The sequence below is a fragment of the Scyliorhinus torazame genome, chromosome 19 (genome assembly GCF_047496885.1).
Source record: "Scyliorhinus torazame isolate Kashiwa2021f chromosome 19, sScyTor2.1, whole genome shotgun sequence".
Taxonomy (NCBI): Eukaryota; Metazoa; Chordata; class Chondrichthyes; order Carcharhiniformes; family Scyliorhinidae; genus Scyliorhinus; species Scyliorhinus torazame.
Window position 1 is genome coordinate 140,386,889 of NC_092725.1, and position 27,397 is coordinate 140,414,285.

At 42.9% G+C, this 27,397-nt stretch overlaps 1 protein-coding gene across 5 annotated transcripts in view; it reads right to left on the bottom strand.

The window, feature by feature from the left end:
* Positions 1 to 4,895: 4,895 nt before the first annotated feature.
* LOC140396561 (coiled-coil domain-containing protein 91-like) overlaps positions 4,896 to 27,397 on the bottom strand; it is a 266,598-nt gene continuing 244,096 nt past the window's right edge. For all 5 annotated transcript variants that reach the window (XM_072485328.1, XM_072485327.1, XM_072485326.1 and 2 more), the window contains one exon: positions 4,896 to 6,247. In XM_072485328.1, the coding sequence (XP_072341429.1) occupies positions 6,125 to 6,247 (123 nt within the window). In that variant the 3' untranslated portion in view covers positions 4,896 to 6,124. The remainder of the gene's footprint in view (positions 6,248 to 27,397) is intronic.

Consider the following 27,397-nt stretch of genomic DNA (forward strand, 5'->3'; position numbering starts at 1 on the left):
AATGTTCTACATCGCTGGATAGATGTATGGTAGCTGTTCTGGAACAGCTTAGCTAGGGGCACGGCAAGTTCTGGAACACAAGTCTTCAGTACTATTTGGCGGAAAATTGTCAGGGACAATAGCCTTTGCAGTATCCAGTGCCTTCAGCTGATTCTTGATATCAGTTAATTGTCCACTACCATCCACGACTGGATGGGCAGAACTGCAGAGCTTAGATTTGAGCTGTTGGTTGTAGGATCCCTTAGCTGACTATTGCTTGCTGCTTGTGCTGTTTGGCAAACAAGTAGTCCTGCATTGTAATTTCATCGGTTGACACCTCATTTTTCGATATGCCTGGTACTGCTCCTGGCATGCCCTTCTGCTTTCTTCATTGAACCATGGTTGAGCTCCTAGCTTGGCAGCAATGGTAGAGTGGGGGATATGCCGGGTCACGAGGTTACAGATTGTGGCCTGGTACAATGCTGCTGCTGCTGATGGCCCACAGTCCCTCATGGATGTCCAGTCTTGAGTTGCTGGATCTGTTCTGCATCTATCCCGTTTAGCACAATGGTAGTGCCACACAACACGATGAATGGCATCCTCAATGTGAATATGTGCGATCCCCCCCCTCCAAAATGGTGAGGTGAGTGCAGCAAAGGACCTGCATCCTAACCTCATGGGGGAAACAAGATGCTGTCGCCTGTAATCCCTTGAACGAAGTGACTGATGAGAGACTTCACCATAACAACTTGTATTGTGGGACACATATCTGACACCTCTCTATTATGTAGTTGTGAGTATGAGCCTTGGAGTTCAATGGTTAAAGGATTAAAAATTTCACAGCAATCAGTGGCACACTCATACATTGCAATGCTGACTTAATTCACACAATTGACTATCAATGGTCAGGGAGATGATCAGGCAACTGTTTCTCCTTGTGGCAGGCGGGACATGTCTGATTCGTGTGAAGACTGTGACTAGCATTCGATGTCATCCTTAGAGTGCACCCTCATTCCTCCAGCTCTCATGAGTTTCAGAGTACACAAGCCTTTCAACCGAAACAGCCAACCGTACAGACATTAACAACTGACAGCTTGACCTTGAGCATCCATACAGCTCATGTCCTCTGCCTTCAGTGCTGCCTGAGCTTAGGGGTTCTCCACCCCCACACCCCCCCCCGTCCCGTCCCGTCCCGTCGCCGTGGCTACTGCGGGCTCAAAATCGCCCCCTTAGTTTCTAGCAATGGCTTCTAACATTACTAAGCTTCCTGTCATGGTTTCCTGTTCTGCAGTGGCCCTGAATTAAACAAGATTCTTGCACAACATTTCTCATGCCTCACATATTTCCGTACTTTATCATTCAGTTATGCAACTGAAGTGTGAACCTCTTCCTTTTTTCATATGATAGATATTCCTGAACATTGCAACAAATAGAGATGAATGACAGGGCTGACAGATGGTTGTATAATTTGCTGGTATTTGAGCGTGCACTTCAGATGCCTTGCAAGATGGTAGGTGAACTTTGTATTGGAATTTCTAACCTGGATGTCATTTTTTCACATTTGTATGGAATGGTGGTAAGGTGGGATAAAAGAAGGAGGAACAAAATAAAACTCCTGAATTGTCATTGGGTTTACTAGGGAAGCTTTAATTACCATTAAGCATTGCTCAGTTTCTGCCATAAATATTTTGCTGGTATACTTTTCAGTACAACTTTTAAATTTTAATGGAGTGATGGGAGTATGGAATAGTCGCACCCATGCACATATAGTGCGAAGTACAATATATAATGGGAGGGGGGGGGGCTGGTTTAGCTCACTTGGCTGGATAGCTGGTTCGTGATACAGAGCAAGGCCACCAGCACGGGTTCAATTCCCGTACCGGCTGAGGTTATTCATGTAACCTTCTCAACCTCGCCTGAGGTGTGGTCATAACAAAGAACAAAGAGAAGTACAGCCCAGGAACAGGCCCTTCGGCCCTCCAAGCCTGCGCCGACCATGCTGCCCGTCTAAACTAAAATCTGCTACACTTCCGGGGTCCATAACCCTCTATTCCCATCCTCAGGTGAAAATCACCACCAGTCAGCTCTCCCCTCAAAGGGGAAAGCAGCCTATGGTCGACTATGGCGACTTTACCTTTACCTAACAGTATATAAGTACATGTCTATAAAGGCAGAAAAAGAAAATGAACGTTTCCATATTTCAGTTATAATATTCAGCGTCTCACTGCAAACAGACCTTAAAGTTTTATGCACAATACAAGATTCTGATGGCTAACAGGTTTTCATCAGCCTGTTTAAAAAGTGATATAATTACATTTCATATTTCAATGCATATTTCTTAACAATATTTCTTTTTCTTTTAATATTTTATTGAGGTATTTGAACATTTTTATAACAGTAACACAAACAATGACAACAACATAGTAAAATAAACATTTCCCCCCCAGCCCAATCTTCACGCACCTCAACCACACAACAACAATCCGCGCTCCCCCACCCCCGTGGAATACTGCATTTGCAGACATTTTAATTTTTCCCGAGAACGTCGCCGAACGGCTGCCCCCTCCGGGTGAATCTAACATTGACCCTCTTAAGGCGAACCTTATTTTCTCGAGACTGAGAAACCCAGCCATGTCACTAACCCAGGTCTCTACACTCGGGGGCTTTGAGTCCCTCCACATTAACAAGATCCGTCTCCGGACTACCAGGGAGGCAAAGGCCACGACGTCAGCCTCTTTCGCCCCCTGAACTCCCGGCTCTTCCGAAGATCGCTACTCCGGACTACTCTACTTTGGAGAAACTCCAAAGATCGCGACCTCCGGACTCGGCACCACCCCTGTTTTTAGCACCGTGGACATTGCCTGAGCAAAACCCTGCCAAACCCCTCTAAGCTTCGGGCATGCCCAAAACATGTGGACATGATTTGCTGGGCTTCCCGCGCACACCTATCTTCTACCCTGAAAAACCTGCTCATCCTAGCCGCTGTCATGTGTGCCCGGTGGACTACCTTAAATTGTATCGGGCTAAGCCTGGCACATGATGAGGAAATGAAATGAAATGAAAATCGCTTATTGTCACAAGCAGGCTTCAAATGAAGTTACTGTGAAAAGTCCCTAAGGTATTAACCCTGCCTAGGGCATCCGCCCACCTAGCTCGTCCTCCCACTTGCCCTCAAGCTTCTCCTCCAGGGTTTCCTCCGCCTCCGAAAGCTCCTTGTAAATATCCAATACCTTCCCCTCTCCCACCCAGGTACTGGAGACTACTCTATCCTGTATCCCCCATGGCGGCAGCAGCGGAAAGGCCGGCACCTGTTTTCTCAGGAAGTCTCGCACGTGCAAATACCTCGACCCATTCCCTGCTGGCAATATAAATTTATCCTCCAAAGCTTTCAAGCTGGGAAAGCTCCCGTCTATAAATACATCCCTCCTCCTTCTAATTCCTGCCCTCTGCCAACTGCGGAACCCGCCATCTAGCCTACCCGGTACAAACCTGTGGTTATTATAAATAGGAGTCCAAATCGATGCTCCCTCCACTCTCTTATATCTCCTCCATTGGCCCCAGATCCTCAGAGCCGCCACTACCACAGGACGTGTGGGGTATCGGGCCGGCGAGAACGGCAGAGGTGCCGTTACCAGTGCTTAACGATATTTCTTAAAACATTAAGTGGCGACTTACTGAATTTTCACCTGCAACTTCTTCCCTTGCCAAAAAGCAGGCCTAAATTATGAGAGAGAAATGAGTTCTTCAGGAGGATTTGTCCATATCACTCCATTGTTAAAATACCAGGACACTCGTTCTGTAATCGCAGGTTTCTTAAAACATAACCAAAATTAGTGAAACACAGCATGGCAACAAGCTTAGCCAAAATCGGGACAGTCACTCTCACTAATAACAACAGTCAACTATCCACTCATTTTAGCTGCCAAGCTATGGTAATGTAGCAGATTTGTTCATGTGTCAATTTCCCTGTGCACGTAATAGTACACTACTGAATTCTTTTAATTTTTAATTGGATTCAGTGTAATTGGTCTCAAGTTTAGCATGTAAAAATCATTGAAAGTTTCCCAGTTTCCCAAAAAATAATGAAAATTAAATTGTTAGTGTACTTGCCAGACATGCCAATCCATTGTGTCAACAAATATTCTAACGGGTGAGTTTCATGGTTAGGGAAAAGAGATTAGAACCATTAACTTCGTTGGTATGGCACATCCCAATAACACCAAGCATAAACAACACTAATGTTTTTCAATGGAATCAGAGTGGGGGTGGGGGGGTTCTTTTTATCTCAGGTTGGGTTAAAAGTTAAAAGGGGTGGCAGTGGGTAGAATGGGAGGGGATGGTGTAAGGATGTTTGGGCTGTTTTGCTGTTGCTGTGGTTGCTTTTTCTTCATTATGTATAATTTGAAAATGCCTCCAATAAAAAGTTTTAAAAAAATTATTATATTTTCATATATATATATATAAATCTTTTGCAATGCAAATTTCATTGTTTAGAATGTTTATGGAAAGGATGCTACTTTAACCGATCGGCAATTCTTTACTTTAAGGTAGCCTCCTCCTTCGATTTGTACTAAATGTTTGAGCCTTCAACAACAAAGCAGGGGTCAAAGCAAGTGACCTCAAAAAACACTGCTCACAAAAATCTAGCCACCCGCTCAGATGTGGATTTCCCCTCTCCCAATGGCAGAGTTTAAACATGGTGCCAAAAGGAAGTCCTGACATACAGCATACAGCAGCTGTGATGCCAGCAAACAGGTTAGGAGCCAATCACATTGGAATACTCTCACATTGCAAACCAGGAAGTTAAAAGCACCCAATATCCTCTTGTAACTTAAATTTACATACTGTGAAATAAATGACGATGAAGGTATTACGATGCAAGCTAAAATAATTTTTAAAGAAGTGAAAATAAATCCTTTTTCAAAATATGCAGAATTTATTATGAAGAGTTTTGACAATCCGTGAATATAAAATTAGTTTTTAGGTCTAGCAAGGATGTTCACCAGTAATTCTGAAGTTAGTATGTCATTAAAAACATTGTTACACTTCATTCAACATGGTGCATAAACGTTACAGCAAGATTAACAGCATAGAAGTGCAAGATTTTGTCAATTCATGATTGCAATAGAGGTTGCAGTTCTTCAATTAGTTCTTAAATACATCTACATTACAATGTCTGGAGGAGTATGGATTCATTGACAGCAGCGTCTGGATTTTCACATTTTTCTGTAGATTTACGGATTCCCGAAATTGCTATCAGCTTCAATGGGATAATGATTTTTTTCAAAATTTAGAGTACCCAATTCATTTTTTCCAATTAAGGGGCAATTTAGCGTGGCCAATCCACCTACCCTGCACATTTTTGAGTTGTGGGGGCGAAACCCACGCAAACACGGGGAGAATGTGCAAACTCCACACGGACAGTGACCCAGAGCCGGGATCGAACCTGGGACCTCGGCGCTATGAGGCTGCAATGCTAACCCACTGCGCCACCGTGCTGCCCAATGGGATAACGTTGATGAGTGCTGACAGTTTGGCATCACCATTACCATCACATAAGCCAGGCCTATAATTTCACTCTTTTTTTAGGGTTGCCTATGTGAATGCTTCACCTAAAATAAAATGTAAGTTTTTCATATTACAGTGATGGACTCAACCTGAATTTAAACCAAGTGCATTGAAGTACATTCTAAGGTTGATCCCAAAGCCACAAAAAATAAAACACTGAACTGCCTATATAAAAATTATAGTGTCATTTCTCAGAAGATGCAAAGGCAAGAACAAATTTACGAAATTAAAGATTTCTCACATCTAATGCACAAAGTTCTCTCAAGACCAGGTTCAGGTCTTTAGTATCTAATACCGCTCTGTCTGGTGCAAGGCTGGCATCTTTTGTGTAAAGTCAGTGCTTATAAACTTTCAATATTACTTCTTTATTCAACAGCTTGCATTGTGCCTGTATATGAATTTTGTTGTGTATAAAATAGTCTGAGACGGTCTGTAAAGTTGATACTGATATTTAAATATTTTTAACTAACATGCACAATAAGGAATGGTATTTTCCAACACACAGAGACAAAATGGGTTGTGTCAGATTTATTGTATTACTGTGTTTACTTGCTTCTTCTGTTTAATCTACTTAAAGCTACTCGCTGTCTTGTTCCATAGCTACTGGCACATCGTCCAGCAGAGCAGATAACTGCTTCTGTGCACATGATAGAAACAGTCCCAAACTGGCTAGGTTACGCTGACGGGCCACCTGGTCAAGCTGCAAGACAAAAACATGCAAAATAAACCATTGCTACACACCACATTAGAACCAAAATCTGATTGAAAACACACGTATGAAAACAGAACACTGCTGATGCCATCAGCATATTAACATAAATACAGAATATATGGCAAAATATTCTTACAATAGTGACAGGGCTATTGCAGCTAGTGCAGCTTCACAAAAAGCTAAAATTGATAAATTTATACAAACTCTGATAGTTCACTTTGATGCCAGTGACAGTTCTATAATTGAGAAGATTCAACTATCTCATTATCCTGTTCCAGCCAATAAAAAGTTAAACAGCAGAGTGCATGGGATTAATGCTCTGCTTTTTCAATCTCACAAAGCCACACGTAGGCAGTGAAGAACAACTACTGGCATAGTTGTATTAAAAAGGTGTAACATGAAAGTATCACTTACTGTTTATCTAATCACATACCTCGATTCCAGTGCTGAAATACAAACACCTTTGTACCTGTAGCCAATTTTTCCACAGTGCATCGATCCAGTTCTGATCAAACTATTCAGTCACCCACCCATTCTGGATCAAACATACAGGGCTGACCTTTATGCCGCTATTAACATCTGCTTTAGTCTTTGGTCAAAACTCTCCAGCCATTCACTGGCGGCGGGATTCGATGGTCCTGCCGGCAGCCCACCCCCGCCCGTGGGTTTCCCCACGGGGTGGCTTCAATGGGAATTCTCATTGACAGCAGTGGGAACAGAGAATCAAACTGTCGAGAAACATGCGGCTGGGAGGCCGCAGAATCCCACTCCGCGTATGAAATGTTATTCATTCAATCACCTTAGTCCATCCAGACATTTTAATCAGTGAATAGAAGGGTGGTACAGGAGTTTCTTTTGGCTTTTAAAAAATATGAAAAATAAGGTAGAAAAACCTAAGTTGTTACTTTCAAGATCATGTCAGCACAATAAAAAAAATCAATGCAGTCAAAACTGAGACGTAAAATACAATACAAATATCTTACAAAACAAGTCCTGGCAGGCAAAATGAAGAAACCATTCATCCCAGCCGACTGGTTTCAGGTTCTGGTCCTGTACACAGATGAAGGAAAATAGTGTGCCTAAATATTTTCATCTTCCTTTTCAGTTTTTTTCTTTCGAAGAGCAGTTTGTAGAATCCTGTGCATGCCAAAAAGCAATCTCTGGCTGTATTTCATTTTTCTGCCACTTATTGAGTGTGTGTAGACAGTTCACCTTGGGCTTTCCTTCACCCACTCTTGGTTACGTACACACAACATCCTGCATACAACTTGGGGATTAATTACAACCAAAATTTGAAAATCCTTTCAGACTCAACCATTCAGATAGTCCTTTCGATAGCCAGAGCAAAATATCTGTCAAGCGTCGTGAATTTATTCCTGACATCCGTGTTGGGCAAAAACACTTGTCAACTTGTGCAATTATGACAAGGTCATCTTAAATAATAATATTTATTCGTGTCACAAGTGGGCTTACATTAACACTGCAATGAAGCCACTGTGAAAATCCCCTGGCCGCCACATTCCGGCACCTGTTCGGGTACACAGAGGGAGAATTCAGAATGTCCGATTCATCTAACAAGCACGTCTTTCGGGACTTGTGGGAGGAAACCGGAGCACCCGGAGGAAACCCACGCAGACAGGGGAAGAACATGCAAACTCCACACAGGCAGTGACCCAAGCCGGGAATCGAACCTGGGACCCGCTGTGTAGCAACAGTGCGAACTGTGCCACCATGCCGCCCTAACATGGGAACACAAGAAATAGGGAAAGACTGAATGGTCACTCGAGCCTGCTCAGTTATTCAATACAATCATGGCTCACCTTTGGCTTCACCTTGCTGCCCATTCCTCATATTCCCTGATTCCGCCAAAAAAACTGCCTATATTAGCCTTCAATGTATTTAATCGGGGAGCATCCACTAACCTGTGGGGTAGGGAATTTCTAAGATTCCAACTTTTGAGGGACGTAATTTCTTCTCATCTCAGTTCACAAAATGCGTATAAAATCTAAACAGAAGGGAGTTAGAAAATCCCAACCGGTGCCTCGATACTCACAATCTCTTCACATATCTCAACTTTACAAAATAGTTAAACTGTTCACAATTCTAAGCTGTTTGGTACAGTAACACAATTAAAGCAATTGAGAAAAACTGCTTTAGAAACAGAGTAGCATGCATCCTTTGTTCAATTGAAGCTAATTGAGTCAAATACAATAAGTGATCAAATTGATTCAAACAAGTTAACAAGGTAGATTGGGGGAGGAACCTATTTAGTTAAGTGTGTCGACTCATGAGTTGTGGATGCCATTGATTGGCTGGAGTTTATTTATTTGTGTTAAGGAGTCAAATAACTTTCCAGAGTATTCGTGAAATTCCCAGAGTATATTTATCTTTTCCTATTAAGGAGTTACAACACTAGTAATAGGGGATGGCTGTGCATTAAATTGCATCATCAACATGGACGCAAGAGCCATAGGTGCGGTAAGAGTGTTGCCCTTGGCATCAAGGCAGCATTTGACTAAGTGTGGCATCAAGGGGCGGGATTCTCCGGCCCCCCGCCGGGTCAGAGAATCACCGGGGGCTGGCGTGAATCCCGCCCCCGCCGGTTGCCGAATTCTCTGGCACCGGATATTCGGCGGGGGCGGGAGTCGCGCCACGCCGTTCTGGCGGGCCCCCCTCCGGCGTTTCTCCGGCCCGTGATGGGCCGAAATCCTGCTGCTGGAATGCCTGTCCCGCCGGCGTGGATTAAACCACCTTTCTTACCGGCAGGACAAGGGAGCGGGCTCCTGGGGGGGGGGCACGGGCAATCTGGCCCCGGGGGGTTCCCCCATGGTGGCCTGGCCCGCGATTGGGGCCCACCGATCCGCAGGCGGGCCTGTGCCATGGGGGCAGTCATTTCCCTCCGCCACAGTTTTCACCATGGCCAATGCGGAGGGGACACCACCCTTGCGCATGCGCGGGGATGACATCAGCAGCCGTGAAGCTCCCGCGCATGCGCGGACTTCCGCCGCCCGGTGAAGACCTTTTGGCCCCGACTGGCGTGGCGTCAAATGCCTTTCCCGCCGGCTGGCGGCGCGCCAACCACTCCGGCGCGGGGCTAGCCCCTCAAGGTGAGGGCTTGGCCCCTAAAGATGCGGAGAAATCCGCACCTTTGGGGCGGCCCGACACCGGAGTGGTTCACGGCACTCCATCACGCCAGAACCCCCCGCCCCGCCGGGTAGGGGAGAATCCCGCCCAAGGAGTCCGAACAAAACTGAAATCAGTGGGAAAATTCTCCGCTGGGTGAAGTCATACCTGGCACAAAGGAATATGGTTGTGATGGTTGGAGGGCAATTATCTCAGCTCCAAGACATCACTGCAAGAGTTCCTCAGGGTAGTGTCCTAGGCCCAACCATCTTCAGTTGCTTCATCAATGACCTTCCTTCCATCAGAAGGTCAGATGTGAGATGTCCGCTGATGATTGCACAAGTTCCGCATCATTTGCAACTCCTCAGACACTGAAGTAGTTCACGTCAAATGCAACAAGACCTGGATAATGTCCAAGGATTGGGCTGACGAATGGCAAATAACATTCACGCCACACAAGTGTTAGGCAATAACCATCTGCAACAAAGGCGAATCTAACCATTTGCCCTTGACATTCAATGGCATTACCATTGCTTAATTCTCTGACTGTCATCATTCTGGGGGTTATCATTGACCAGAAACTGAACTGGACTAACCAAAGCAATATTGTGCCTACAACAGCAGCCCAGAGGTCAGGAATTCTGCAGCGAGTAGCTCACTCCTGACTCCCCAAAGTCTGTCCACCATCTACAAGGCACAAGTCAGGAGTGCAATGGAATACTCTTCACTTGCCTGGATGAGTGCAGATCCAACAACACTCAAGAAGCTTGACATGAGCAATTAGGGATGGGCAATGAATGCTGGCCTAGCCAGCGATGTCCAAAGCTTTTAAAGTTTCAAGACAAAGCCGCCTTCTTGAATGCCTTCCACAAAAAACATTCACTCCCTCCATCCCCGATGAACAGTGGCCGCAGTGTGTATCAGCTACAAGACGCACTGCAGGAACTCATCAAGGCACATGAGGCAGAACCTTCTGAAGCCATGACGTCTACTATCTAGATGACAAGGGCAGATACATGGCAACACCACCACTTGGAAGTTCCCCTCCAAACCACTCACCTTCCTGACTTGGAAGTACAGCGCCGTTCCTTCATTGTTGCTGGGTCAGAATCCTGGAACTCCCTCCTTAACACCCGTGGGTGTGCCTACACCTCAGGGCCTGCAGCGATTGGAAGAAGACAGCTCAACACCACCTTCTCAAGAGCAATTAGGGATGGGCAATGAATGCTGGCCTAGCCAGCGACACCCAAAACTTTTAAATGTTTGTTTAAAAATCTGATGGATAGGGTTAACAAGAATAGGTTGCTTGTTTTTGTTAACCATTTCATGCGTTTGCCTAAATAGCTCAAGGGACATGTAAATGTATTTCTGGAAACAAGGAGAAAGAATGAAATGGTGACCAGGAAGGAGGTAAACCAGATATCAAGTAGAGAGTCAGGGTGTGTTGTTGTTGGGTCTCGTTTTTAAACCTTCCTAATTTCCTAACCTAATTATCCAAAACTATACTGTCAGACAGATGAATGGAAGTTGATTTTAAGGGCTTAAAAGTAAAAGATATAAAGATACAATTTACATACATTCGAGTTTAGGTTTTATTTTAATTCTAAATATTAGTAAAATCCTAAAACACATGACTCCCTTCAATGCCTCGTATTTTCTAAACATGTAACTTGTTTCAAGTTGAGGAATTATTTATTTATTTGCTTGAAGGAAATTTCTGCCCCTATGTGTATTCAGAATTATCAGAAGTATTATCCAGTCGTGTGGATAATATAAGGGTGACCAATACAAATTGGCATGAAACATTATCCCGACATCCCAAGATACAACCTATTTTTTCACATATTATAAGATTCAGAAATAATAAAATAAATGTGCACGCCTTGCAAATAAAGCCATAAGTTGTTATGTATATCCAATAAGTGAGAGCAAGTGAAGCAATATGTTATAGGACTCAAGCAAACCACCATCATGCTGAGGATGACAGTCATTTTCTGACAGGCAAAAAAATTAATTTTAATATTGAAAACAGTTTAATTAGAATGTAACGTCACTGCATTAATAATGTCACAGTACAAACACATCAGATCTAGGCAGAATCTTCTTTCTGAGTCACTGTATTGGGCAGTACAGGAGGACTGAGTGTCGACCCTCTTGCCACAGACATTCTGAAATCCTAAACAAAACCATGAGCAGCCAACCAGAACTACTATTCAAACAGTAATTCTTCACAGCAGAACAATTCAGAAACAAAATCATCAAAAATATAAAGCACTACAGGTTGTATTGCAATAGCACAGCAATATTCTGGGGAAACTTAAAACTGCATAGGTCTTTGTGTGGTAGAAAGTGCATGTTGGGTGGTAACCAAACTGATTTTGGCTACGATATTCCCCATAGTAAAACTGCCCACAGACATTTGAGTATTCAGAGGAACACATGTGAAAATGGCCACTTGGATGCAGGACCCGTGGTGGAACTAAGTCTGAAAAAGAATGTTCACTTGTACAGTTTCTTACCTCAGGTCTTTCTTGAAAATTGGCTCCTTAGAAATTTTCTTTCCTCTCTGGGTATTGATTCTTCACTGGCGTACAGTTACATGCATGTTGGTTGTCTTCCAGTACATTAGGAAGCTGTGAACTCTGATTGAATGTGCTGGCAGGCTGTTTAATCACATTGGCCACCACAGTCTAAGCCCAATCTTTTCTCAACACCCACACACATGTACCTCCATAAGACACTAGTTTTCAATAACGAAGAAGAACCGTGGCCCATTTTCTCCTCTCTAATGCAGGCAAACTAAAGCCAACTGTAGCACCAACTTTTGTTACTCAGGCTGAGATCAGTTAAGCCAGCAGCTGGAACCTTTCTGATCTGTAAAGCTCAGCTACTCTCCAAATAAAAAGTACCAGAGGTCTGGATCGAAGCAAAATGTTGATTTCTAATGAATCTCTATTTTACTCAGCATTCAGTCAAGAACTGACCTAAAAATCATACATAAATGTTTCAGGATTCCAAATTGCTTTACCTGTGTTGCAATTCAAAATGCCAAGGGTTTAAGATGTCAAGTAAACAGCCACCATTTCAAGAAAATAAATCTTTCTCCTGACCAAAAGGATAATGCGTTGAACCTAAGAGTAAGCAATAACCACAAGCACATTTATTGCAGAAGTACAGGAAAGTGCTATTTTTCCATTGGGAATGTTGTGTAGTTAAATAATGTGTGGATGATAACATTTTTGAATTCTCCTAAAAGGGGCTGGTTTAGCACAGTGGGCTAAATAGCTAGCTTGTAATGCAGAACAAGGCAGCAGCACGGGTTCACTTCCCGTACTGGCCTCCCCGAACAGGTGCAGGAATGTGGCGACTAGGGGCTTTTCACAGTAACTTCATTTGAAGCCTACTTGTGACAATAAGCGATTATTATTATTATTTAAATACTCCATATCGTCTCCAAGGCCTTAGGACAATAAGTTTACAAATACCAACCTACCCCAAAGGAACCAAAAATTGGGCATTGCCCTATTAACCTTCTCAGAGAATAAAAAGTGAGAGAGGTATGTTACTCTTTTATCACAAGCATATGTGAAGTCCACAGGTATACATTAACTTCAGTCAGATTCATTAAAAATGATATGGGAGAGTCTGGAACAGCTGTAGTCACATCGTCTGATGACTGGAAATATCAATACAAATTCTGTGTATAATCTGATACTTTGGGGCTTATGTGGCACCTTCATTTCAGCTGCAAAACGTTAAAGCATTTAACAGTGAAAGTAGCTTTACTGGATAGAGTGCTGACATTTAATTCCACAGAAGCTGCAATGAACACACAGACATCTTGGATTAGTGAAGCTGCTTTAACAAAAAAGGAATTACTACAATTATCTTTTAATTAAAAGAACTCTGTAGTATTTTCACAGAAAGATAAAACTTACATAATTATCCTGTTAACAAAAATTTTAAATTAAACATGTTCGTACACGTCATAATGGCACACAAGATGTCTGGCACCGTGAAATAATTTCTGAAAGTAATGGTGAAATATGAAGGTCTCAAATACCTTTTCAGCAGTTGGGTAATTGAGAGCTTGCCAGATTTCTATGTGGGCTTGCAACAAATTCAGGTTGTCAGACATCTATATAACTTCATCAGTCATTTAATGTGATATTTGTGGATACTTTCCCAGTGCTCTAAACAGTTGTTCATTTTCACTGAATGAAATCATTCTTTCCTGCGAGCATTAAGCGTTTTTCCCCCTTCTCTTTGGAGACTTTTAGAATATCCAAAAGACCTCTCCGGATTGGCACAACATTTTTTTGGCATTAGTCTTTCAGCAGGTACATCAGTGCCATGTTGCTCAATATTCAACCTTCCACTCTCTTCCTCCATGTCCCAGCCCAAATTGTGGAGCCAGTTTACAACAGCACGCTGCTTCACTGCAAGTGTTCCACAAAATGGGACAATGGTGACTGCGATGCTGATTTAAACCTGGGGCCACTTCATCATCTCAGTCTTGTGAACCGACTAAATAAGAAAGGACTTGAAGGGTAGAATATTTTCAGCTGAATGGGGGACATTATCAACCACGATGTTTACAACTCCTTTGCTGCTCATTAATGAAGTGGTATCAATTGTCAGCATTCAGTCTCCAGAGAACAGTTAAAGAAAACCAGCTGCAGGACCCAACAGGCCAAGTTAAACAGGGGATCAGCCATCGATGAGACAAGCAATCAGGAATTTTGAGCAATACTTTCCAATCCGCAAATAATCCACTGGAAGCCAAAACAATAACCAATTCTTAGGATTTTAGACACGTTGAAGTATAGTCATAATCAGCATGTAAAGCGTGTGGACCACCAGGTAAAATAGTCGGTTTGATACAAATTTGATTGTGGAATGTGGCTTGTATTTGTCCACAAGGACATTTATGATAGTCAAAAAGGCCCAGGAGTGAAGATTAGCGGTGCACTGACCCTTCCCAGTTAGAAAGCAGTTGAGAAGTGACCCAACTACAATGTGGTCAGTTAAATCTAAAATGAAGTCGAGCGAGATCAGAGATGAAATGGTGATTTGTCAGGGTGTCTTCAGAGAGTTCAAGAAAAGTTAAAGGGATCAGAAAAGGTTGAGAAAAATGGATGCCTCAAACAGAGCTGTTCTGTTGGTGAATAGAACAAATCTAAATTGGCTACATAATTTTGTCACAATCTATTCCCCAATTTGTCTATTACATTTGAACAACAAAGTTGTGGATGAGGTAACCCCATGGGAGGGGACTAGGTTAAAAAATATCTGACAAAAAACACAGTGCCATACAGTTAATCATCTACCTTCGGACTTTCCGAGGCAGTGACTTAGTGGTGCGGAATTAAAAGTATAATGATGGCCATGAAACCATTGTCGATTGTCGTAAAAATTCAGCTAGTTCATTAATATCCTTCAGAGAAGGAACTCTGCCATCCTTACCCGATCTGGCCTACATGTGACGCCAAATCCACACAGTGATGTGGTTGGCTCTTAACTGGCCACCTCTGAAATGACCTAGCCAGCGACGCCCACATTCCAAGAATGAATAAGAAAAAGAAACTGTGCATCACAACCCCAGGGGCTCCGAGCCAACATTGGCTACCAGAAAGTTCAGACTGAGTATGAATATGTGCAAGGCCCCTTTAAATCCTCTTTATTTTTCTAATGACGGATGTGGCCTAATGGAGAACCCCTCCAAACCTCAACAGCTCTCATACCCCTCAGATTTTCACTCTGGGGTCACGCAAAGTCTGGGGCATTAAAATGAGGCCACACCGGGAAAAGTTTGGGTAGAACTGCTTGGTGTGCAATAAGCAAGTCCAGATGGAACAAAGTCCGAGAGCAGATGAGCATAAAGTGGAGAGCTACAGTCTGCAAGTTTCATGACTAGCTGATTTGGGGTTTTTATTTTGCAAAAATGTTTCAATAGGTGGTTTTGGAGGTCAGTAACCTGTTGAAGACAATGCGTAAATAGAGTGGGTGAGCATCATGCTTGAGGAGTTGACTATTTTAGTTGAGTTCACTGGAGGCACTAGAATTATACAAGTGAAAAATAAAGGCAAACAGTCTTTAGCGTACTTGATTTCAGGCAGTATAAGCTACATATTATTGAGTATGTTTTCTGAGGTGGACAAATCACTTGAATATCAAAGGTATTGTCATTAGCATTGATGAATGTCCACTATCTGGTTGCATTTCTGGACAGCTTGAGAAGGAGTGGCAGCAGAACTAATCCCTGAGGAAACCATTTAAGTGGTATTTCTACCATATGGTGCAATCGGCCATTATGTACCCTGAAATTTCAAGCCCATAGCATATTTCAACCAATCAAGTTGTCCAATGCATTTTTGCCAGACAATTTGGGAGATTGAGGAAGACAACGCTTGTCTAAATAATTTTCTGAATTGGAGGTAATTATGGCAACTGCTTGGTCTCTGTCACTGCCTCTGTGATGTCAGGCCACCTAGTCATAAGTTAGTTTGAATTTGCTCCATTTAAACATTGGGAAGATTGAAGGCATTGGCCTTGCTAATGTTTGGGCATAGATGAGGCCACACCTGGAGTGTTGTGTGCAGTTTGGGTGTCCTTATCTGAGGAAGGATGTTCTTGCTATGGAGGGAGTGTCGCGAAGGTTTACCAGGCTGATTCCTGGGATGGCGGGACTGTCATATGAGGAGAGACTAAATCGGTTAGGATCATATTCATCGGAGTTTAGAAGAGTGAGAGGGGATCTCATAGAAACTTACAAAACTCAAACAGGATTTGACAGGGTAGATTCAGAAAGAATGTTCCCGATGTTGAGTCCAGAACTAGGGGTCATAGGTTGAGGATAAGGGGTAAACCTTTCAGGACTGAGGTGAGGAGAAATCTCTTCACCCAGAGAGCGGTGAATCTGTGGAATTCACTACCACAGAAAGTAGTTGAGGCCAAAAGTTGTGCAATTTCAGAAGGAATTAGAAACAGCTCTTGGGGCTAAAGGGATCAAAGAATATGGGGGGGGGGTGATCAAGGTATTGAACTTGATGGGCAGCCATGATCATAATGAATGGAGGAGCAGGCTCGAAGGGACGAATGTATGTTTCGATGTTTCCAGTTCCGCCCATTGACTTTGACTCCCACTGTAAACTCTGTTCCCTCGTTACTAATTCTATCCCCCACTTTGGCCACTGCGTCAGGCTGAAATGGACTGTTCACAATCTATTACCTATTTCCATCTCTATGGTTCCACCCATCTCAGTCCAACTACAGCCGAGACGCTCATTCATGCCTTTGTTACCGTGACTATTTCAATGTTTTCTGGCCAGAACTAGCAATGGATGGCTTAACCAGGAATGCACCAGATACACTCATGTCTTCACACTCTGTACTTGAGAATGAGATGATGGTTGTACTGGTGGAAATCACCAGTGTGGGGCAGTGCAAGGACATGACTGGGGGCAAGGACATTGAAGGCAAAGTCGAAGGAGTGATTGAGGAGCCTGACAGCTGCAGAACTTTGGTGGCAAAAAACTAACCAATTGGAAGTTTGAAAGTGCCATGATATGTATCCTGGGGAGATTTTTCAAGAAGATGCAGATGTGTCACTAAATCCATTTGCATCCATTTACCGGGCCAAGCACCGTGTTCTCAGGGCCATAGTGATTCTCCGGTCCTCTGGACTGGGAATCATGTGGGCGAGAATTGGTGCTGGTCCTGACAAGCGTGCATTTGACACTGTGGACCTCCCGGTGGGCCAAGGGGGTAGCTCTTTAAGGGAGTTGCCTCAAATGTCTATTGGGTGGCCACCCTACCCCCCCACCCCCCCAAACAATGCAAAACCCCTATTAAGAGTCCTCCCCGCCCCCACAGACCTGGAGATTCCCAGCTATTCCCAATAATTTAGATGAGGGAACAAATGTAATATCTCCAAATTTGCAGATGATCCAAAACTGGGTGGGAGGATGAGCTGTGAGGGGGATGCAGCGATGCTTCAGTGTGATTTGGACAAGTTGAGTGAGTGGGCAAATGAATGGCAGGTGCAGTATAATTTGGATAAATGTGAGGTTATCCACTTCGGTTGCAAAACGGGCCATATATTAGGGGAGGGGAATGTGCAATGATGCCTGGGTGACCTTGCACACCCGTCACTGAAGGTAAGCATGCAGGTGCAGCAGGTGGTAAAGAAGGCAAATGGTATGTGGGCCTTCATAGTGAGAGGAATCGAGTGCAGGAGCAGTGATGTCTTTCTATAATTATACAAGGCCTTGGTGAGGCCACACCTGGAATATTGTGTGCAGTTTTAGTCTTATCTGAGGAAAGATGTTGTTGCAATAGAGGCTGTGCAGAGGAGGTTTACCAGACTGATTCTTGGGAAGGCAAGACTGGCGTATGAGGAGAGATTGGATCAGTATTCACTGACATTCAGAAGAATGAGGGGGGTGGGGAGATTCTCATAGAAACCGAGAAAATTCCATCAGGACTAGACAGGGCAGTTGCAAGGAGAATATTCCCGATTGTGGGGGTGCCCAGAACCAGTGGTCAAAGTCTGAGGATACGGGGTAGACCATGTAGGACTGAGATGAGGAGAAATTTCTTCAGCCAGAGAGTGGTGAGTCTGTGGAATTCACTGATACAGAAAGCAGTTGAGGTCAAAACATTGCATGTTTTTAAGAAGCAGTTAGATATAGCATTAGGGGCGAAGGGGATCAAAGGATATGGGAGAAGGCAGGATCAGGCTATTGGGTTGGATGATCAGCCATCATAATGAATAGTGGAGCAGGCTCGAAGGGCTGAATGGCCTCCTCCTGCTCGTATTTTCTACATTTCTATGGAAGATTGCAGGGGCCTAGAGGAAAAAAGATGGAGGATATCTGAGTGAGGAATTCAGGGTGGATCTTTGGGCGAGAGTGTGGGCGGAGGAATGGGAATAAGGATTGTAAATGAAAGACAAGAGAAGCAAAATAGGGTGAAGTGCTCAAAAGGGGGATAAAGTGCCAGAATGGAATTGTGAGAGACCACAGTGTAATATGGTGATAAGAGCTACATCGTCACCAGTGTTTCAGATGGGTCAGAAAGCAAAAATTATAGTGTGGGGTGGCATTAATAAAGGCAAAGTGTCACCATCCCTGAGCCAGCCATTTTGCTGATGTTATCTTTGGATGGCAAGATGTGCACTACCGTGTTTAAAGGAAAATAAATAAATAAACAGGGTGCCATAGTGGGTGGGTAGGGGTCACATGTTGACACAGAAGATATGAGATGCCATTGGGGGTGGGGGTGTAGGTTGGTATAAAAGATATGAGGGGCCATTGAGGGTGGGTGGGTTGGCATGGATGGGGCATGAGAGTGGGTGAGGCAGTGTGAGGAGTGAAGGATAGAGGGTCTAAGAGATGAGCAAAGACCCTTACAACTAAGGTGGGCCTTTTAAAAGGCCCACCTCGGCACGTGGCAACCCCTGTGACCACCTCTAATCTGTGTCTGGGGGTGGCAGGTCTAAATTCACCCCGTAAATGCACCACACCCATCCCTTGCTCAGGAACGAAGATCCTGCCATTCAGTGGAGTTTATTCAGAGGTGGGTTCAACAGGCCAGGAAATCCCCTGAATCGCATTACCACCTCGGGAGCAAAAATCTGGGCCTAAATGTGAATGCAACGGGTGTGCTATTCTTTTGTTCTTTCTATGCCTATTGCAGGTGCAATTTAAGCTGGTGAGGACTCTTTGTAACCTTTTTACTTAAAAGGAGAAACTTGTGTATTAATTTGGCTTTTAAATTTTTTTACTAAGCTGCTGTTTTCCTTCATTCCGGGATTCAGTTGGGACACAGCGTGGTTCCTTTCAAGATTGGCACACTTTCTTCCCTTCTTTCCAGAAATCAGTCACATGTGTTTGAATAGTGTCTCTTACAGTTTGTTACGATTTCCTTTTCTTCTAACAACACCGGTTATTTTAACTCCAGGAAAAAATATTGAGAGAGGGAGATTGATCAACAGGGCCTGTAAAAAAAATAAATTAATAAAGGTAAAAAGACCCTGATGGGAGTTCTGTACAGGCCCCCTAGCAGTCGTCTGGATGTCGGGCAGAAAATAAATCAGGAGATAGAAAAGGCATATAAGAAAGTCAATATTACAATAATTATGGGGTCTTCAATATGCAGGTGGAACAGGCAATTCTGGGTTTGGTGATGTGTAATGAGGCAAACTTGATTCGGTAACTTAAGGTGAAGGAACACTTCGGGAGCAGTGACCACAATTAGATACAATTTACCCTGCAGTTTGAGAGGGAGAAGCTGGAATCAGCGAGGTAATAGTAGTACAATTAAATAAGGGTAACTACAAAGATATGAGGAAGGAGCTCGCCAGAGTTGATTGGAAAGGGAGCCAGCAGGGAAGACAGTGAAACAGCAATGGCAGAGGTTTTGGGGGGTTATTCAGGAGGCACAACAGAAATTCATCCCAAGGAGGAGGAAACATGCTAAGGGGAGGACAAGGCATCCATGGTTGACGAGGGAAGTCAAGGACAGCATAAAAGAAAAAGAAAAAGCATACGAAGTGGCGAGAGAATTGGTGAATCCTTTAAAAGTGAGTAGAGGACAACTAATAAAACAACAAGGGGGAGAAGATAAAATATGAGTGTAAGCTAGCTAGTAATATATTAGAAGATAGAAGGAGTTTGTTTCAATATATAATGTTATGGGCCAGGGTTTAGAGAACCCCAAAGTGTATCATGGTGTTCACCTGACCCACAACTTTTAATAGATTGTGGTATGGGGAGCTCACGGTCCACTCTACTGGTGTGGTACAGCAGAAATCGAAAAGTATTTTTTAAAGCAAAACAATGTTTATTCTATGAGCTCAAGTTAACCTTTTTAAAACATACAGTGAACATCTTAGCAACCATCAGTTCAAATACAACCCCCAAAGAATACAACACGAAGTAATCCTTCATAACTTCCCAAACAACATCCAAAAGACAAAAGAAACACCTTTTAACAGAAGCACATTAGGTTTACATTCACTACTGAGAACATTTATAATTCTGAATTCACCAAATGATCAAGAGATAGTCTTTTCATGGCAGAGAGAACAGCAGTACACCTGCTGTGTCTGGCTTCAGCTCCAACATTGAAAACAAAACTAAAACACACCCTGCAGCAAACAGCCTAAAACGAAAGTAAAAAGCTGACAGACAGCCCAGCTCCACCCACTCTCTGACATCACTGCAGTAGTAAACACCCATTTCGTAAAGGTACTCTCACTACAGATATTTATATACACGCCCATTTATAAACACCCATTTCTTAAAGATACTCTCACATGACACCTCCCCCCAAGAAGAAAAAATAAACCATCAACTTCAAGATGGTTTCATTTTTCAGCTTTTCACCATCCTTTAAGAAATGCACACAGTAAATATACTCTTTTGTTTCGAAAAACAACACACGCAAACAGGGATAATAATATAGTCCATTTTTTTTTCGTTCCTCCAACTGAAATACTTCTCTTTGAACAAGGTGGTCTCTGCACGATCCATCCATTTCTCTATGCCTCGGCATTTCTCTTTAAAGTCAGATACTTTAGTTCAATCTGATCACAGAGTCCCTTGTAATTCTCCAACACATGAGCATTGGTTATCACAGCTTTCAGGCAGTCAAATGCCTGTTGAAAGTCCACTGTCCATTGACATTTTTGACGTTTCTTCAGCAAGTCCATCACTGGAGCAATCACGCTACAAAACCTTTGACAAATGTTCGATCAAATCCACTCATGACAAGAAATCGCATTATTTCCCTTCGTCTTGAGGGTATTGAAAACTCCTCAATAACTGTTGGTTTCACATCCCGTGTGACCATTCGACCCTATCCGATTGTATGGCCAAAGAAAGTGACTTGGGCTTTTAGCTAGGTTTATCACCAAACCCGCCTCCTGAAGTCGATCGAATAACTCCATCAGATGTTTCGAATGTTCTGTCCATGTCTGACTGAAAATTACCAGATCGTCGATGTATACCGCACAATTCATGCCAAATGGCATAACTTTGAATTGGTATATACCATCTGGAGTCACAAAAGCTGAAATCTCCTTCGCTCTTTCGGATAAAGGTACCTGCCAGTAACCTTTAAGTAAATCCAGTTTGGAAATAAAAGCTGATTGTCCCACTTTCTCAATGCAATCCTTCAAACGTGGGATAGGATAAGAGACCGTTCTTGTAACTGCATTAACCTTTCTATAGTCCACACACAACCGTTGGGTACCGTCTGGTTTTGGTACCATCACTATGCACACACTTCAATTATGCCATTTTTTAAGCATACTCTCAATCCCTTTAATTAATCTATGCCAATATTAAAGGGTTAAGTCTATATGGATGTTGTTTGATTGGAACAGCATTTCCGACATCTGCATCATGTATAGACATTTTAGGACTTCCCAATTTATCTCTACAAACTAACCCATGTGATATCAAGAACTCTTTCAGGTCAGTTCGTTCTTCCTCTGGAAGGTAACTCAACAACTTATCCCAATTTTTAAGAACATCCTCGATGTCCAATTTAATTTGAGGTATGTCAAATTCCAAGTCATCTGGATTTGGTTCGTCACTTTGAGTTAGAATCATTAAAACCTACTTTTACTCTCCTTCCCTTTCAAAGTATCTTTTAAGCATATTCACATGACACACTCGGTGAGTCTTCCTTCTATCTGGCATTTTTAACCACATAATTCACCTCACTTAATTTCCTTTCAATCTGATAAAGTACACAAAACCTTGCTTTTAAAGGCTCACCTACCACTGGTAACAACTAAAACTTTATACCCACTGGCAAAACGATGAACTTTGGATTTCTTGTCCGCGACCCGTTTCATCACATTTTGTGCAACCTTCAAATGTTGTCTAGCCAATTCACCTGCTCTATTTAATTGTTCCCTAAAATTTGACATGTAAACCAATAATGTAATTTCCGATTTCTCACTCATTAATTTTTCCTTAATCAATTTAAGTGGTCCTCTTACCTCCTGACCAAAAATTAGTTCAAAAGGTCTAAATTTGGTTGACTCATTAGGTGCATCCCTAATTTCAAACAGTACGAATGGAATTTATTTATCCCAATCCTCTGGATAATTGTGACAATGAGCCCTCAACATTGTCTTTAATGTCTGATGCCATCTTTCTATAGCTCCCTGCGATTCTGGATGGTACGCAGTTGATTTAAATTGTTCTATTCCTATGCTATCCATAACTTCTTTGAATAACCTGGAGGTAAAATTTGATCCTTGATCCGATTGTATTTCTGTGGGTAGTCCATATCTGGTAAAGAATTTTATTAACTCCTCCACAATCTTTTTAGCTGTAATATTACGTACTGGAATGGCCTCTGGAAACCTAGTAGACACATCCATTATAGTCAAAAGATATTGATTCCCACTTTTCGTTTTAGGAAGCAGTCCTACGCAATCAATTAGGACCCTTGTAAAAGGTTCCTCAAATGCTGGAATGGGTATTAAGGGCGCTGGTTTTATCACTGCTTGAGGTTTTCCTATCGCTTGACATGTGTAACATGATTGACAAAATTTAACTACATCTTTATGTAGTCCAGGCCAATAAAAATGTTTTTGGATTTTAGCTTGAGATTTCCTTATTCCCAAATGACCTCCCACTGGTACCTCATGTGCAACTCGCAACACCCCCTACCGGCAATACTACTTGATGAACATCTGCCCACTTTTCATCCGCCTGCATAAGTAAAGGTCTCCATTTTCTCATCAAGACATCACATTTACTCTTCCGTGTATGTTTTCTGGTACATTCATTTTATTTCTACATCTTTCTGTTGTAACTCCGCCAATTTTCCTGAACTAAAAATATCCGCCTCATCCTCCACCTGTTCTTGTTCTTTTTCAACCATCTGATCAAAATTCGTTTCTGATAATTGCACTTCAACTTCATCTTCACTCCTTGATTTCTACTCTTGTCTTAACGTGTGACTTTGCGACCTTGTTTCTACGCAATTTGGAGAAATCCCAGGATATTCGTCCTTCAACACTTCAGTTGTCTGATTTTCCACTGGCTTATCAACCACAGTAGGCATCACTCCCACTTGCGATCCAGCTATATCATTACTCAAGATAAACTGTATCCCTGGACAAGATAGTTTCTCTATTACTCTTACTACCACTTCACCAGTCTTCACTGGACATTCCAATCTTACCTTATATAATGGAACACTACTCCGCTCACCCTGAATTCCACATATTACCACCTTTTCTGGCAACATTCTTCCCAAACTACATAACTCCTCACCTCTTACCATTAAAGATTGACTTAGCTGCCGTATCTCTTAAAATCGTGACTTCTTTACCTGCTCCTACTGACACACATGAGTAAACTTTACCCACACAAGTAAATTCTTTAAAGAGATCTGGCACCTTCTTATCAATCATCTCTTGATCAGGCTGTACAATCTTTTGTACCTCCTTCGCTTCACTTGGGCTTTCCTTTACCACTTTAACAAACCCCACTGTCTTATCCTTTTCACCACATCAGCCTTCCCAGTGCTTTTCTTCAACCACCAACACTGTGACTTTACATGGCCTAGTTTATTACAGTGAAAACATTTGAAACGTTTCATGTCTCTTCCACACTCCTGGATTTCTTTTTTAATCTGAGGTACACTCTCTTTATTGTCCCCCATCAGATCACCTTTACTTTTACCACTTGAGTATTTCTCATGTCCCCAGTTTCTATCCCTCACATGCTGAAACTGATGTTGGAAACCAAGCTGATTTATGAACTAATTCATAATCATCTGCCATTTCTGCTGCTAACCTCACAGTTTTAACCCTCTGCTCTTCACATGAGTTCTCACTGCATCAGGAATTGAATTTTTAAACTCCTCCAAAAGTATAATTTCTCTGAGAGCTTCATACGTTTGGTCTATTTTCAAAGCCCTTATCCTCCTATCAAAATTACTTGTTTGAGCCTTTCAAACTCCATGTATGTTTGACCAAATTCTTTCCTTAAATTTCTGAACCTTTGTCTGTAGGCTTTAGGCACTAGTTCATATGCACCCAAGATGGATTTTTTCACCTCCTCATACGTCCCAGATACCTCCTCCGGTAGTGATGCAAACACTTCACTAGCCCTACCTATCAGCTTTGTTTGAATCAGTAATACCCACATGTCCTGTGACCATTTCACTTGTTTAGCTACCTTCTCAAATGAAATGAAAAAGGCTTCTACCTCCTTCTCATCAAACCTTGGCAATGCTTGGACATATTTAAATAGATCCCCACCAAGCCTTCGACTTTGACGCTCTTTCTCATTATCCTCATCACTATCTTCCAACTGTACATTTCCCTTTACATCCACCAATTTTAACTGACTGTCATATTTCATGGCCATTTTCTGAAGTTCAAACTCTCTCTCTTTATCTTTTTCCCTGATCTGTATCTCCCTTTCTCCTTCTTTAGTTCTGCTCGGGCTATTCTTTCTTTTCTCCTTTCTTCTCGCTCCTTTTCTTTTTCCGCTCTCTCGCTCTTTCTTTTTCCTCCCTATCTCTTTCTTTCTTTTGCCGCGCTCTCTTTCTTTTTCCTCTCTTTCATATTCAAGCTGCTTTAATTCTTTCTCATGTTCCATTTGTTTAATTTGTAACTGAATTTTTGCCATTTCTAATGAGTCAAACTGTATCTCAGGCAACTTTAAATGCTTAGCCACCGCCATAATTACCTCGTCCTTTCGCATTTTGTCAGGTAATGTTAACTGCAATGTTCTTGCCAAATCTAACAGTCTGCTTTTAGTCTCTGTCCGTAAGGTACTGCGTGTGACCGTCTCCACCCCCGAAAGCATCAGAGCCCCTGAAAGAGCCATTGTCCACAACACACTCCCCACTTAAACTAGAATACCACATCTGAAAAGCAACCACAATATGCTCACCCCTCACTGTCTTTAAGTTCACTAAGCCAATCCAATAGGTAGACTTTTATCCCGGACAAGCCCCCAATTTGTTATGTGCCGGGGTTTAGAGAACCCCAAAGTGTATCATGGAGTTCACCTGACCCACAACCTTTAATAGATTGCTGTATGGGGAGCACACGGCCCACTCTACTGGTGTGGTATAGCAATAATCAAAAAGTATATTTTAAAGCAAAACAATGTTTATTCTATGAACTCAAGTTAACCTTTTTAAAACATACAGTGAACATCTTAGCAACTATCAATTCAAATACAACCCCCAAAGAATACAACACTAAGTAATCCTCCATAACTTCCCAAACAACATCCAGAAGACAAAATGAACACCTTTTAACAGAAGCACATTAGGTTTACATTCACTACTGAGAATATTTATAATTCTGAATTCACCAAATGATCAAGAGATAGTCTTTTCATGGCAGAGAGAACAGCAGTACACCTGCTTTGGCTGGCTTCAACTCCAACACTGAAAACGAAACTAAAACACATCCTGTAGCAAACAGCCTAAAACAAGAAGCTGACAGACAGCCCAGCTCCACCCACTCTCCTGACATCACTGCAATAGTAAACACCCATTTCTTAAAGGTACTCTCACTACAGATATTTATATACACACCTATTTATAAACACTCATTTCTTAAAGGTACTCTCACATGACAATAAAAGGTAAGAGAGAGGCAAAGATAGGCATTGGGCCACTGGAAAATGGAGCTGGAGAAGTAATAATAGGAAACAAAGAATGGCAGAGGAATGGAATCGTTACTTTGCATCAGTCTTCACGGTGGAAGACACCAATGGAATGCCAGAGCTCCAGGAGAATCAGGGGGCGCAGGTGAGTGTGCTGGCCATCACGAAGGAGAAAGTTCTGGGGAAACTGAAAGGTCTGATGGTGGATAAGTCATCTGGACCAGATGGACTACACCCCAGGGTTGTAAAGGAGTTAGCTGACGAGATTGTGGAGACATTGGTGGTAATCGTTTGGGAATCACTGGAGGCAGGGAGGGTCCCAGAAGACTGGAAAGTGGCTAATGTAACATCGCCTTAAGAAGGGAGAGAGGCAAGAAGACGGGAAATTATAGGCCGGTTAGCCTGACTTCGGTCATTGGCAAGATTTTAGGGTCCATTATTAAAGATGAAATCGCGGAGTACTTGGAAGTGCATGATAAAATAGGACTGAGTCAGAACAGTTTCATCAAGGGGAGGCCATGTCTGACAAATCTGTTACAGTTCTTTGAGGACAGTACGAAGTCTTACAACACCAGGTTAAAGTCCAACAGGTTTGTTTCGATGTCACTAGCTTTCGGAGCGCTGCTCCTTCCTCAGGTGAATGAAGAGGTCTGTTCCAGAAACACATATATAGACAAATTCAAAGATGCCAAACAATGCTTGGAATGCGAGCATTAGCAGGTGATTAAATCTTTACAGATCCAGAGATGGGGTAACCCCAGGTTAAAGAGGTGTGAATTGTCTCAAGCCAGGACAGTTGGTAGGATTTCGCAGGCCAGATGATGGGGGATGAATGTAATGTGACATGAATCCCAGGTCCCGGTTGAGGCCGCACTCATGTGTGCGGAACTTGGCTATAAGTTTCTGCTCGGCGATTCTGCGTTGTCGCGGGTCCTGAAGGCCGCCTTGGAGAACGCTTACCCGGAGATCAGAGGCTGAATGCCCTTGACTGCTGAAGTGTTCCCCGACTGGAAGGGAACATTCCTGCCTGGTGATTGTTGCGCGATGTCCGTTCATTCATTGTCGCAGCTTCTGCATGGTCGCTGCTAACCAGGCTAACCATGCAGACGCTGCGACAACGAATGAACGGACATCGCGCAACAATCACCAGGCAGGAATATTCCCTTCCAGTCGGGGAACACTTCAGCAGTCAAGGGCATTCAGCCTCTGATCTCCGGGTAAGCGTTCTCCAAGGCAGCCTTCAGGACCCGCGACAACGCAGAATCGCCGAGCAGAAACTTATAGCCAAGGTCCGCACACATGAGTGCGGCCTCAACCGGGACCTGGGATTCATGTCGCATTACATTCATCCCCC